General features: G+C 55.5%; 1 protein-coding gene across 1 annotated transcript in view; it reads right to left on the bottom strand.

The window, feature by feature from the left end:
* Positions 1-2765: 2765 nt before the first annotated feature.
* Positions 2766-13856, bottom strand: part of INSRR (insulin receptor related receptor) — a 47425-nt gene continuing 36334 nt past the window's right edge. The window contains exons 15-24 of the mRNA XM_056853569.1: positions 12055-12191; positions 11596-11761; positions 9270-9381; positions 8362-8432; positions 7645-7874; positions 7023-7133; positions 6451-6610; positions 5559-5688; positions 4278-4412; positions 2766-3087 (exon numbers count right to left, since the gene is read on the bottom strand). Coding sequence (XP_056709547.1) covers positions 2766-3087; positions 4278-4412; positions 5559-5688; positions 6451-6610; positions 7023-7133; positions 7645-7874; positions 8362-8432; positions 9270-9381; positions 11596-11761; positions 12055-12191 — 1574 coding nt within the window. The remainder of the gene's footprint in view (positions 3088-4277; positions 4413-5558; positions 5689-6450; positions 6611-7022; positions 7134-7644; positions 7875-8361; positions 8433-9269; positions 9382-11595; positions 11762-12054; positions 12192-13856) is intronic.

Here is a 13856-nt window from a genome sequence, read left to right as displayed (position 1 = left end):
TAACCGGGATGCCAGCGTCCCTTTTGGCACCTTCTTTTCTGAGGAAGCTGGCCAGGCATCCAGGCCCGTCATATAAGCAAGGTGGATGGAAGCCGTCATCCGTCTTGGACCAAGGGAACGGCTCTGAGCACTGGGCCAGCAGGCCCCTGGTCTGCAAAGGCCCGTCTGGTCTACTCTGATCTGGCGGCAGCCCTCCAGGGTGTCAGGCACAAAAGGGCTTCCCACACACCCTTCCAGCAGTCCTCCTCTCACAGGGGATGTTGGGGACTGAGCGCCTGCTTTCAGAGCAGGGACTCTGCGTTCTGTCACTGAGCTGTGCCTCCCCAGCGCCCTGCTGGCATCTGCCCGTAACCTTTCTCCTGCTGCCAGGGGTTGACGTCAACAGAGCTGTCCCCAAAGGGAAGCGGGCCTTTCGCTTGCTGCTGTCGGGGGCCAACAGTGGACGCTTGGTGATGTGCCCAGCCCTGCTACTCGTGGGCGTTCTCCTGGCAGCGCCCCCGTACTCGGCTCTCTTCCTGGCAGCTGCAGCTCTGTGTATGAAGCACCAGATGCCACGTGCAAAAGTAAAGATGGCCACGGTTGATTCTCAGCCTGTACATCTTCTAAGCCTCATGAGTAGAAACAGGTTACATGGGATGGGGGGGAGGGGGAAAGATGAGAAGCTCCCCCCCCCCGTGTTGTGTTGTGTGTTGAAATGGCTAGAAGGCAAATGGAGGCTTTTTCCACGTCTCCTTTGCACGCGGGATCAGCTTCTTCACCTCTTGTGTTTTCATCAGAACTTAAATTAGGCCACGGCGGCGCTCTTGCAAGAAACAAAAAAAGGAGTGAGCAATTATACATTTATCCCGGGTGCCTCAGATTCCGTTCTTCTGTGGGAAGAGCAGGGGGGTCCCGGACTCGGGGTCCGTCCAGGGCTGTCTCCCCTCTTGCCCCTTTGGCAATCACATGAGCTACGCGTGGAAGGCGGTGGTCTGTTTCCAGGAAAAGTGGGGTCTCGGTTCAGAGCCCCAACAAAAAACAGGGCCTCTTCTCTTCGTGCTGCATGAAAAAAAGAGTGTGCTGCTAGCAAACCCCCCCCACACACACACACACACTTCTTGCTATTTTCTTCACCTAAAAAAGGTACAGGTAACCAGCTCAAGGTTGACTCAGCCTTTCATCCTTCCAAGGTTGGTAAAATGAGTCCCCAGCGTGCTGGGGGGTAAAGTGTAGATGACTGGGGAAGGCACTGGCAAACCACCCCGTAAAACAAAGTCTGCCTATAAACGTGGGGATGTGACGTCACCCCATGGGTCAGGAATGACCCGGTGCTTGCACAGGGGACTACCTTTACAAAAGTACTGGAAGGGTGGGGGGAGCTGCTGCCAGCCCATGGGGAGGAAGGCCCAGCAGTGTTTCTAGGGGGCAGTTCCTTTGCTTTGAGTGGGACCTCCAAGTCTCTGGTCTAGAAGCTCCAGTTGCACAAGATCCAAACAGAGTCACATTCCAAGAGCTGCCTCTTTCCACAGCCAGTTTGGCAGCAAGTTCCCAAAGTCGGCTTCAGCAGGACTGAAAGCTGAGACCTGGTTCCCAACTCCCCTCCCCCCCTGAAGTATTTCCAGCGCTCACAGGTCGCCTCGCCATGCCTGTGTACCTGTGCCAAAGGCCCCACACCCCAGCGCCTCCCGAGCCCCCACCAGAATAGGGGCAAGAACCGAGCCTTCACAGTTGGTGGGGCCACACCACATCTGGCCCACGCAGCCAAAACGGAGCGGCCAGCCCCCCTACTCCGGTTGCCAGGGGCAAGGCCGGTCTGTTTCATCACAGTCGCTCTGCTGCGAGGCTGGGGGTGGCTCAGCGCTGGTTCCCTTAGCAAAATGGCAGGAAGCTGCTAGTTTTGAAAGTCACACTCATAAAAGGTCTCTGAGCGAGAACATCCCTCGGGGAGGTTTTGCTGGTGAAGACATGAACACATGAAGTTGCCTTCTGCTGAACCAGGCCCCTCTCCAGGGTCCATCCAAGTCAGAATTGTCTACTCAGACCAGCAACGCCTCTCCAGGATCTCAGGCAGGGGTCCTTCACATCACCTACTTGCCCGGTCCCTTTAACTGGAGATGCCGGAGATTGAACCTGGGACCTTCTGCATGCCAAGCAGATGCTCTGCCACTGAGCCACGGCAGCTCATGCCCTTCTTGGCCCAGGAGCCATTTGTGACCCAGAAGGTGCTGCCTAAGTCTGCCCAAAGAAATAGTCTGTAGAAAGTCGTTTCCCCACCCCCCCAAACGTGCCTTTGGGCTTGGGAGTTGTACTTTTCTGGGCCTGATCCAGGGACAGAGAGAGGGGTAGCACCCCCCTCCTTTCAATGGGGCCTAGGGAGGTTGGCTTTCTGTCTATTTCAATGGAACTTCCTGTGTGCAATAACCTTCCCAGGACTGAGGTCCCTGCAGCAGTTGCAGCTGGTGTGAGAGATGCCCGGCTCAAGGGGGCCAAAAGCTCCATTCCTGGCCTCAAGAGGAATTTTCCTGTTGACCCGCCTGTCGAGGAAGTCCTTTCCCCATTCCAACAGGAGGAGAGTCGCTCCCCTCAGGGAATGATCCACCTGCAATTTGGTTATGCACATGAAGTTTTTTGTTGTGGTTTGGTGGGGGGCAGCTGCTGGCATGCCAAAGGAGGAACGGGGGTGGGGTGGGGACAGACAGATGGTGCGGGGGCCCATCCTGGAGCCGCCCTGAGGCCCCGTCGCCGGTCCTGAGCACAGGCAGAGCTCTCAGCCTGGGGGGCCAGCTTCAGAGCCGGGGCTTCCCGTTCGTGTGGCTGAAGTTTGTCGGCTGGCCGGGGTCTCTGTGCGGGCCCAGGGCGAGCAGGGGCATGCTGTTGGGCAGGGGGTCTGGGGGTGGCGTCAAGCCGGGCATCTCCTCCGCCTCCAGCAGCTGATCCATCTCAGTCTCTGACGTCTCCCAGGAGCCGCGGCGCTTGTTCTCCGCGCTGTAGAAGAAGGCGTGCGTGTGAAAACTGGCGCTCATGTCGTCCTTGATGCTCTCCAGGATCTGGATGAAGGAGGGGCGCAGGCGGGGGTTCTGCTGCCAGCACCAGCTCATCAGTTCGTGGCTGGAAACAAAGGAAAGGACCGTGGCCACTCGCAGGCTCCCGGCACGCCTTCCCAGGGGAAGCGGCCACTTCGGTGGGCCTCCGGCAGCGCTCTGAGGACCTGGCGACTAGGGTTGCCAGGTCCCTCTTTGCCACCGGCAGGAGGTTTTGGGGGCAGGGCCCGAGGAGGGCGGGGTTTGGGGAGGAGCTTCAATGCCATAGAGTCCAATTGCCAAAGCGGCCATTTTCTCCAGGTGAACTGATCTCTATTGGCTAGAGATCAGTTGTAATAGCAGGAGATCTCCAGCTACTACCTGGAGGTTAGTAATCAAAATTAGGCAGCTCGTAACAACAGGAGAGTTGGAACTCAAAGCAGTACAAGCGGACAAAACGCCCTATGAGGCGACTTCTAACACGCAGTAAGGCAATTCCAATACACAAAATCAAGATGCTGATAAAAGTGTATTTAGAGAACAAGAACCCCCCACGGGGTAATTAAAGAGGCAATTCTCCGTAGACAGCAACTCGGACAAGAAGTCCTCTTACAAAATCAGGCACAAGTGCTCACAATAAATAGTATTACAGTTAATACATCCAACAGGTAAGTGTGTCAAACAGCCACGGAAAAAAATCTGAAGGCGCAATGGGTTCCTGGTGATATTACCAGGAACCCATTGCGCCTTTAGATTTTTTTCCGTAATATCACCAGGAACCCATTGCGCCTTTAGATTTTTTTCCGTGGCTGTTTGACACACTTACCTGTTGGATGTATTAACTGTAATACTATTTATTGTGAGCACTTGTGCCTGATTTTGTAAGAGGACTTCTTGTCCGAGTTGCTGTCTACGGAGAATTGCCTCTTTAATTACCCCGTGGGGGGTTCTTGTTCTCTAAATACACTTTTATCAGCATCTTGATTTTGTGTATTGGAGTTGCCTTACTGCGTGTTAGAAGTCGCCTCATAGGGCGTTTTGTCCGCTTGTACTGCTTTGAGTTCCAACTACCTGGAGGTTGGCAACCCTACTGGCGACAGCAGCACCGGGCAGCCTCCTCTGCTGCTGTGGGGGACCAGGGACAAGGGGCACCCCAGGGCCACTGTCCCGCCACGCTGCTGGGATCCCTCCTGGGGGCAGGGTCCCCTTGTCCCTCCCTCCCCAGCCCTGGAGGTCGCCGCTTGGGAGAGGGTGGGAAGGAGGGAGGGAGCCACTCACAGTTTCTCAGGACAGGTCTCCGGTTTCTCCAGCACGCTGTTGTCCATGACGAAGCGCAGGACCTGCTCGTTGGACAGGCCCTGGTAGGGCTGCTCTGCGAGCGTCGTGATCTCCCACAACACCACCCCGAACGACCTGCGAGAGAGGGGCCGTCCTGAACTGGGAGGAGGGCACATGGTCCAGATCCATGCCTCATGGGACAGTGTAACACCCCCCCACTCCTAAATGCTACTCCATTGGCTACAATTGGTGTCCTGAGGAGGACAAGGAAGATGGTTGAGGGGTCTGGAGACCAAGTCCTATGAGGAAAGGTTGAAGGAGCTGGGTATGTTTAGCCTGAAGAGGAGAAGACTGAGAGGGGATATGAGAACCATCTTCAAGTACTTGAAGGGCTGTCATACAGAGGAGGGTGCCAAGTTGTTTTCTGTTGCCCCAGAAGGTGGGACCAGAACCAACGGGTTGAAATTAAATCAAAAGAGTTTCTGTCTAGACATCAGGAAGAACTTAGAGCAGTTCCTCAGTGGAACAGGCTTCCTCGGGAGGTGGTGAGCTCTCCTTCCCTGGAGGTTTTTAAGCAGAGGTTAGATGGCCATCTGTCAGCAAGGCTGATTCTATGACCTTAGGCAGATCATGAAAGGGAGGGCATTTTGGCCATCTTCTGGTCACTAGGGGTATGGGGGGGAGGTAGTTGTCAGTTTCCTGCATTGTGCAGGGGGTTGGACTAGATGACCCTGGTGGTACCTTCCAACTCTATGATTCTAAGAGAAAGAACGGCACACACAGCACAGCGGGGGGGGGGGGGTTGCGCGTTTGTAGCCAGGAAGGGCTCTATTTGGATCCCTCTTCCTCCTGGCATTCGTGCTCTGCAGCCCTGTGTGCCGGAGGCTCTTGCCTCGTACAGACTCTGGGGAGGGGGAAGACAAAAAGGCATAGAGCGGACCCCCCCCCCCCCCGCCGAGGTCCCTGCCGCTTCCCAGCCTTTTACAGGCTGCCTCCTGGCTGGGGCTGCCCACCCATGTGGATTTTCCAGGGAAGGCCTGGGCCAGGAATGGGATAATGCTCACGGCTTCACCCTTCACAGGATCAAAGGGGTGCCCTGTTCCATCCGAAGTATGTTTCCTGGAGGGAAAGTGCCTTGAAATTGCTAGCAGGGAGGCCAAAGCTACCTCCAGCTGGTTTCTCTCCCTCACCCCCAGAAAAGGTGGGGCCGTGGGGCCTGCAGCTTCTTGTGTGGAAGGAGGTAGAGTGACCGGCCTGCTCCGCCTGCCCCAAAACACCTACCAGATGTCTGACTGCGCATTGAAGATCCCGTCCTTCAGGGACTCCGGGGCCATCCAGCGGACGGGCAGCAAACCTTTCCCACCTTTGCGGTAATAGTCCGTCTCGTAGATGTCTCTGGTCATGCCAAAATCTTGCAAAAGGAAAGGAAGAACTGAGAAGGGGTCACTAGGCGGGCAGGAGAAGGGTTCCCTCCCTTGGAAGCCGGAGGGGAGCCTGATTCCCCTTAGGAGCACCAGCAACACAGAATCTGGTGGCAGAAGCACAAGGCAAAGGCAGGCTGGCCCTTCCGGGCTGCCTGGGCACTGAGCAGGGGCAGAGCTAGTGGCGGGGCCACTGATGCTGGGGGGCAGCCCTGCCCAGCAGCACAACCCACACACAGGCCCACACGCCCTGGATCAAGCCCCAAAGCTTTTCTGGCTCAAGCCCACCCAAGACCTCCTGTTGCTGCCCCACCAGCCTGCTTGCAATCCCCCCCCCCCCGCCTCTGGGATGCGGCTCTTCGTTTTGGCCCCTTTATTGGAGGCTTCTGCCAGCATGGCATAGTGGTTAGGAGTGGCAGACTCTAATCTGGAGAACCGGGTTCAATTCCACAATCCTCCACATGAGCGGCGGACCATAATCTGGAGGACTGGGTTGGCTTCCCCACTCCTCCATCTGAAGCCAGCTGGGTGACCTTGGGTTAGTCACAGTTCTCTCCGAACCCTAAGAGGTCTCCATCAAGCAGGGTGCCACGCGATGGCCCTTTCCACCACCAATAGCTGGCCCTTTCCACCACCAATAGCTGGCCTGTGTTGGCTTCCAGGTGATATTTTGAAGTCCCTTCTGCACCTTCTCAGGCTACCACCCCACTGAGCCTGTGAGGCTCTTTCACTTCCTCCCTCCCTCCCCCTACCTCCAATCTTCACGGTGAAGTCTTCGGACACCATGCAGTTGCGGGCAGCAAGGTCCCGATGAACAAACTTCTTAGCATTCAGGTAGGCCATGCCGTCAGCGATTTCACCAGCCATCTGGATCATGTCCTTCAGCGAGGGGGGAGGCAGGCCAGGGTTATTCTGGCAGGAAATGGAGGAAAGAGGCAGATGGATTGGGGCCATGGGGAGCCCCCTGTCAGCATCACACCTGAATGGCCGTCCGACCCGCCACAGAACCACGGCCAAGAGCGCCCTGCCTCTTCCGCCACGTTCTCCACCTTCCCTGGGAAGAGGTGGCTCCAGGCCCACCTTCCAAAGGGAGCCTCTCGGCCATCCCAGGAGAATGTCTCGGGACTGGCCCAGGTGGCAGGTGGGGAGAGGGCAGAGGCCTGGAAACTGTTGGGACAACCACCTGCCTCCTTGTTCTGGGAAGTGGCAGGGACTGCAGAAGTAGAAGCAAATGGGATGTATTCCCATTTTTGTTTTAAAGTTCCATATTTGGCAGCCAAATCTTCCCTTGAGGCGTTGGGGAAATCCTGTGCAAAACACCCACCTCTGCTTCTGGTCTGAGCGAACGGAGGTAACTCTTCAGGTCTCCTCGAGTCATCAGTTCCATAATGACCAGAGCTGGCTGCCCTTGGGACACCACGCCAAGGAGTCGGACCTGAGGGACAGCCAGGGCAAAGCCAGAGTTGCAAGGGCAAAAAGCTCCTGCACAGACTCCCAGGGCAGCCAGACAGAGATTCCCTCTATGGTCTTCCCCCGCGCACGCACACACACACACACACACACCACCCACAGCCAACCCAAGCCCCCACGAAAACAAACCCCACGGCTTCCTGACCCCTGACTCTACGGCCCTTCAAGCTCCGTATTCTGCATCACCCTACCCCATGCACCAGCCCTGTGAGGGAGGCCTCTTTTATTGTTGAGAGAGTGGGCAGGCAGGGCTGGTCTAAAGCCATCTTGAGCGGGGGGGGGGGGGTTCCTGGCTCACACATTCTCACATGCCCTCCCTGCTAAAAGACACTGGAATGTCTTTCAAGGCTTTTTCTGCAGAATCTCCCCCCCAGCCTTGCTCTCCTTCCGTGAGCTCCAGGCCGTGGCCATCCAGCCCTCCTCCCCCCCACCCCCCCAGGGGAGAGGGGGAGGGCCCCTTCTCCCAGAAGACGCACCACATGGTGGCACCGGAAGGCCTTCATCACAGAGGCCTCGTTGAGGAACTCGATGCTCTCCCTGAGGGTGGCTGACTCGTTGACCGTCTTCAGGGCGACTCGGGTCTCTTGGCCCTTCTGCTCGAGGTCCTTGGCGATCCCTTCGTAGACCATCCCGAAGGAGCCCTGGCCCAGCTCCCGCAGCACCCGGATATTCTCCCGGGGCACCTCCCATTCATCCGGGACGTACACTGGGCAAGGGAAAGCCCAAGGGGGGGGGAAGAGGGGGGGCGCTCTTGGAAGAAGGCCTCTCGCCCAGCAATGGGCAAGCCAGAGGCAGGTTGGGGGCACCCTGAGAGGGGGGGGAGGGTGCAAACCCCACCGACATGAATGGGAGTCCCGCAAGACCCGGTGCCACCACTGAGGAAGCCCTGCCTCAGCTAGCCACTCCCCTTATGGATGGGAAGGTGGGGGGCAAAAGAGCAGGACTGGGGCGGCTGCTGCTGGGATGCAGCCCCTCCTTCGGAGCCCAGAACCATCCCTGTCATGAACGGGTTTTGCCCTCGCAATAAACATGGCGGCCTCCAGGGCAACTGGTTGGCCCCTGTGTGAGACCAGATGCTGGACTGGCGAGACCCTCCCTGGTCTGACCCAGCGGGGGTCTCCTGGCGTTCTTATGCAGCCTTAGCCCAGCCAGGCCCACCGGGGGCTGTCTTTGAAAGCAGGCTTTGTACTCACTGTTTGAGGCACTCAAGTACTCAGGATTGACGGAGGCGTAAATTGTGCCAGTGGGGTATCCGTCGTTGCTCCTGGAAGGGAAGGCGAGAAGGCAGCCTCAGGGGTGTGCGTGCGCAACCCATTTGCTTCTCCCACAAGATTGTCCGAGGGTTCTGTCAGGATTAAGCTGCAGTTTGCCAGCCCTCGTCCATCCCAAAACTGCCTCCATGCCCTGGGTTCACGGTTTCCACAGCATCCCTCGGATCCCCCGGAAGCGCAAGGTAGAGCTGGGTGTCATCTGCATATTAGCGGCAACCAAGCCCAAATCTCTGGATGGCCCCTCTCAGAAGCTTTATGTAGCTGTTAAAAAGCTTGGAGGACAAGAGGGAATCTTGCAGGACCGAGCGGCTGTCTCCCAGAACCATCTCATGAAGCCCAGGTAAGACCACCGCAGAACGGGGGCCTCCCAATCGAAGCCCAGATAGGCGGTCCGGAAGGACCCCATGACCGACAGCATCGATAGCCACGTCCAAGAGAACCAACGGGCCGCACCCCTCCCAACCGTCTCCCAGCACGGGTGGTCCACCAGGGCAGCTGAGGCCCTTCCATCCCATAACAGGAGATTCGGGTAAAATAAGAGGGCAGCGCGGGCCCTCCCTTCTTCGTCCCCAAAACGATTTGTGCGCCTTGAGCTTCTAGATGCTCTTTTCGAGTGTTCACGGGGGGGGGAACAAAACTTCGGCTTTCCTTCCTGAATTTGTTTTACTGGCTCAAAGGATCCAGTCCCAGCAGCCAGATCTCAACATGAAGGGGACAGAAATGTTTCGAAGTCATTTAGGAAATCTCCCTCCCCAAACACGCACACAAACATGCACGCAAACACACGCACACAGCCGCTCCAGGTCGCTGCCTCGCCAGGAAACTCTGACCTTTTCTTGTTGTATAAGAAGACGAAGACGGCCAGGGAGGTGAGGGCCACCATCAGGACGACCGGCATGAGGGTCAGCAGCATGTAGAAGTTGCCGGGCTCCTCTTCCTCTACTTGGGAGGGGTTGGGGAGGGGAGAAGGGAAGGGAAGGCGGCATCGAGATCACGCCCCGACTGCTGGGGGTGAGCGAGACAGCCGAAGCCCCCCACCCTCCGCCTACCACCTCGAGGTCTCGGGCAAGAGAGGGCGTCCATCGTTTTCCTCAGCCTGTGTTAGGAATGGGCCATTTTGCCCGGTTTTACTTTCCTTACACAGTGCGGTCACTCTGCCCTGGAGGGGTGTTAATGACCCCGTTCCTCACTGGGGGCCCCCACCCCCAGGAGTTGCAGAAGGCGGAGGGGAGGTGAGCATTGGCCAAAGAGAGCCATTGTGGTGAAGTGGTTAAGAGTGCTGGATGAGTATCTGGGAGAACCGGGTTCGAATCCCCACTCGTGGCATGGAAGCTCATGGGGTGATCTCTTCGGCCTGTCACACTCCCTCAGCCTAACCTACCTCACAGGGTTGTTGTGAGGATAAATAGGAAGGGAGAAAAACAATGTAGGATGCTTTGGGTCCCCACTGGGTACAACGAATTAAATATATAAATACTTAAAGGGCCATAAAGATCTTATTTATATTCATTTATATTCTGCCTTTCTCCCTGATTGGGATTCCTTCTTCTCTCTTCCAGTCTAACCTCACAACCACCACCTTGTCAAGACAGTTTAGACTGAAAGACAGATAAGCACACACACCCCGGTCCCCGGGGGCCCAGCTTCCTTCGAAGAGCAGAGTTGCCCAGATCCTAGCTCAACCCTCTAACCACCATGCCACACCACCCTTCGTATCTATCTATCTATCTGTCTGTCTGTCTGTCTGTCTATCTATCTATTTCTTTTAAAGCATTTATTAGCCACCTTAAGGCAGCTTACAATGTAAATCAAATATGTAAAATAGGTTACATAGAAACACATAAAACCATAATTTAAAACCAGAATTTAGGACTACTTGAAACAAGTGCAATCCTAAATAAATGTCTCCAGCTGCCTCATAAAGATGTCGGCTTGCCAGGCATGCAGCGGGGAGTGCATGCACGCGCAGCCACACAGAATGTGATCACATCTCTTCCGGGTGTCGCCCCCAGAAGCGCAGCATTGCGACGGGACAATATAGCACTCAACCCGGAAGTGATGTCATCGCATCACGCATGGGATTGTCACCCCAGCTCTGCCCCAAAAACCTCCCACTGGAGGAGAGGGGGACCTGGCAACCCTATAGAGATGGAGAGTGTAGGGGCGCCCTCTCCTCTCCAGACCCCATCCTCCGCAGGCTCTGCCCTCAAATCTCCAGGAATCTCCCAGGCTGGAGTTGCCAAGGGCCAGCTTCAAGGACAGACCGGGCGGGGCCTCCAGGACAACGGGTTGATAAAACAGGAGGATGCTGGACTAGATGGACCCTTACTGGTCTGAACCAGTCACTTAAGAACACAAGAAAAAGCCATGCTGGACCTGACCCAGGCCCATCAAGTCCAGCAGTCTGCTCACACAGTGGCAGCATTTATCCTGCCTGTACTTCAAAGCACCTCACAGAATAGGTCTGCTCCTCTGATCCTGGGGAGAACAGGTATGCATCATGACTAGTAGCCATGAATAGCCCTATCCTCCATGAACATGTCCACTCCCCTCTTAAAGCCTTCCAAGTTGGTAGCCATCACCACATCCTGGGGCAGGGAGTTCCACTATGTGTCGTGTGAAGAGATACTTCCTTTTATCTGTTTTGAATCTCTCACCCTCCAGCTTCAGCAGATGACCCCCTTGTTCTAGTATTATGGGAAAGGGAGAAAAGCTTCTCCCTGTCCACTCTCTCCAAACCATGCATAATTTTATAGACCTCTATCATGTCTCCCCTTAGCCGCCTCCTTTCCAAGCTAAACAGCCCTAAGCATCTTAACCGCTCCCCGTAGGACAGTTGCTCTAGTCCCCTGATGATTTTGGTTGCATTTTGGTTGCATTCCCAGTAGGACTCTTCTTAGGTGTTTAACCATGTTGTCCTAAGTAGAGTTATACTCTTTTAAGCCTATTTCAATAAATAAAGAATGTGTTTTCAGAATTCCTCATTTTCCCACTCTCTCTGGACAGGCTTTTCAGGAGAAAGAAAAGAGCCCTCCATGTAGCCAAATTAACCATCCTCAGTTTCCTGCACTCTTGATCCTGAAACCAATAATTTCATCCTTCTGCAAGGCAGCGCTAAGCCGGCTTGGGGGGGGGGGGCTCTTGTAAAGCACCTACCTGGCCCAGGTATGTAAAACTTGATGAGTCCAGTCCACGAACCATTCCCCGCCAAGGAAGTGGCTCGAACTTTGGCAGAATAGTTCCCCGGCTGGAGCAGAGCAAGGTGGTAGCCTCCATATCGCGAATAGCGGTGTCGGGAAACGCACACCACAGCAATGACTTTCTGCATGAGATGGGGAAGGAGGGGGGAGAGAACCTGACCAAGACCTTGTAACCACCACCACCACCCCCATGGCCTGGGAACGAAGTATGCAAAGGGAGGGGAGGGCTGGGAACTTGTTATGATTTTTTAGGCGACAAAAAGGAGGCTGAAGTTGATTCCCAGTTCCAAGTTCGTTCCCAGTTCCTTATTCACATTTAAGGAACTGGGAACGAACTGGGAACTGGGAATCAACGTCAGCCTCCTGCGAGAAAAGGTGTTCCTGGTGTGTGTCTGCTCCGCCCCAGGGTTCTCACCTCGTTCTCCCGGCTGTACTTGATCTCGTACTTCAGGATGAGGCCGTTGGGGTTCTTGGGCTCCTCCCACCTCAGGTGAACGCTGTTCTTGCTGGCCGGCTCCCAGGTCATGTTGCCAGGAATATTGTCTGCGTGAGCTGGTGTGGGGAGCGGGGGAGGATGGCAAAGAGGAGGGGGTTTAAAGACGGCTCGCGTAGGATCCGGCTGGGCCTTCCTCTGAGGCAGCCCCCCACCCCGCGGGACTAAAGCGCAGACACACCCGAGGGAAAGTGGGGCATCGATATTTTAACGAATAAATAATAAAACAAACAAGAAATATCAACTTTCCAGAAAAGCTGAAACTGCTGAGGACAGGGCTGCTGTGTGTCCGGTCCCATCCCCCTCGTTTGGGAGGAAATGGCCCTGTCAGACCTAGACTTATCAAAGCAGCCAAGTTTTCTAGTAAGGTAAGTTCATGCAGCTGGGCTGGGACTGTAGAATAGGGTGTGGGGTGGTGGGGATGGAACAAGAACCAGGTGTGCAAAAGTTTCTATTCAAGGAAACCAGACAATTGGTGCAGGCAAAACTTCACCTGCTCCTAGAGGTCACCTCCTGAGCGGATCTATTGCAACAGGGCTTTGCTCGCTCAGCAAGGAAACCCTCCTAAACCATTCTGTTTTGCTGCGCATTTTGCAAAACAATGGAAGTGTGGGGGGGGCGCCTTCCTGATGGCCTCAGGGGCGGTTCCACCATATGAGCCGCCACCACAGGGAACGTGCATGAACACAGGCAGCGGCTGACTTCAGCTGCTTGCAGGGTGGCAACTTCCCAAGGCTCTGCTGGGAGGAGTGGAGGCTGTCCCGGCCGGTGGCTGCGTGGGGACCCACCTTCTGCCGCTGACCACAGCCTCCTGCCTGAGGCTGAGCGGCACCCGCTCCACCAGGAAGGTGAGTCGCTCAGGGCTGGGTTGGGAGGCAACCCTTTGATTCCTCAATATGGGGATCCCAGGGGCTGCTGGTCAGCCAGTGGGAGCAGGGGAGGTGGACCACTATGTGTGTCAAGTGCCTGACTGGCGGCAACCCCAGCAAGGGGCTGTTAAGGAAAGTGAGGAACAGACATGGTTTGCCATGGCCTTCCTCTGCAGTCTTCCTCAGTGATCTCCCATCCAAGTCCTTGAAGGGCTGTCATAGAGAGGAGGGTGCCGAGTTGTTTTCTGTTGCTCAAGGCGGTCGGACCAGAACCAACGGGTTGAAATTAAATCAAAAGAGTTTCCGCCTAGACCTTAGGAAGAATCTTCTAGCAGTTAGAGCGGTTCCTCAGTGGAACAGGCTTCCTCGGGAGGTGGTGGGCTCTCCTTCCCTGGAGATTTTTAAGCAGAGGCTAGATGGCCATCTGTCAGCGATGCTGATTCTATGACCTTAGGCAGTTCATGAGAGGGAGGGTAGGGAGGTTTGCATCAGTGTTTGGCTCTCGGGGCCCTTCCTTGCATGCCCAGAATAGTGCCAATCACCACTTTAGGTTCAGGAAGCAATTTCCCTCCAGACCAGATTGGCCAGGGATCCTGGAGAGGTTTTTTAGTCATCTTCTGGGCATGGAGTAGGGGTCTCTGGGGGCGTGGGGAGGGAGATAGTTGTGAATTTCCTGCATTGTGCAGGGGGTTGGACTAGATGACCCTGGTGGTCCCTTTCAACTCTTATGATTCTACTGACCCTGTTCAGATTCCGAGATCTGATGAGATCGGGCTATACTATACCATTCTACACTGTGTACTATTATTGTATTATTACAATAATACCTCCCTTTTATTACAATAATATCTTCCT

This window comes from Euleptes europaea, chromosome 7 (assembly GCF_029931775.1).
Source record: "Euleptes europaea isolate rEulEur1 chromosome 7, rEulEur1.hap1, whole genome shotgun sequence".
NCBI classification, from domain to species: Eukaryota; Metazoa; Chordata; class Lepidosauria; order Squamata; family Sphaerodactylidae; genus Euleptes; species Euleptes europaea.
Note: the sequence above shows the minus strand (reverse complement) of the source record. Positions and strands in the feature narration are given on the sequence as shown.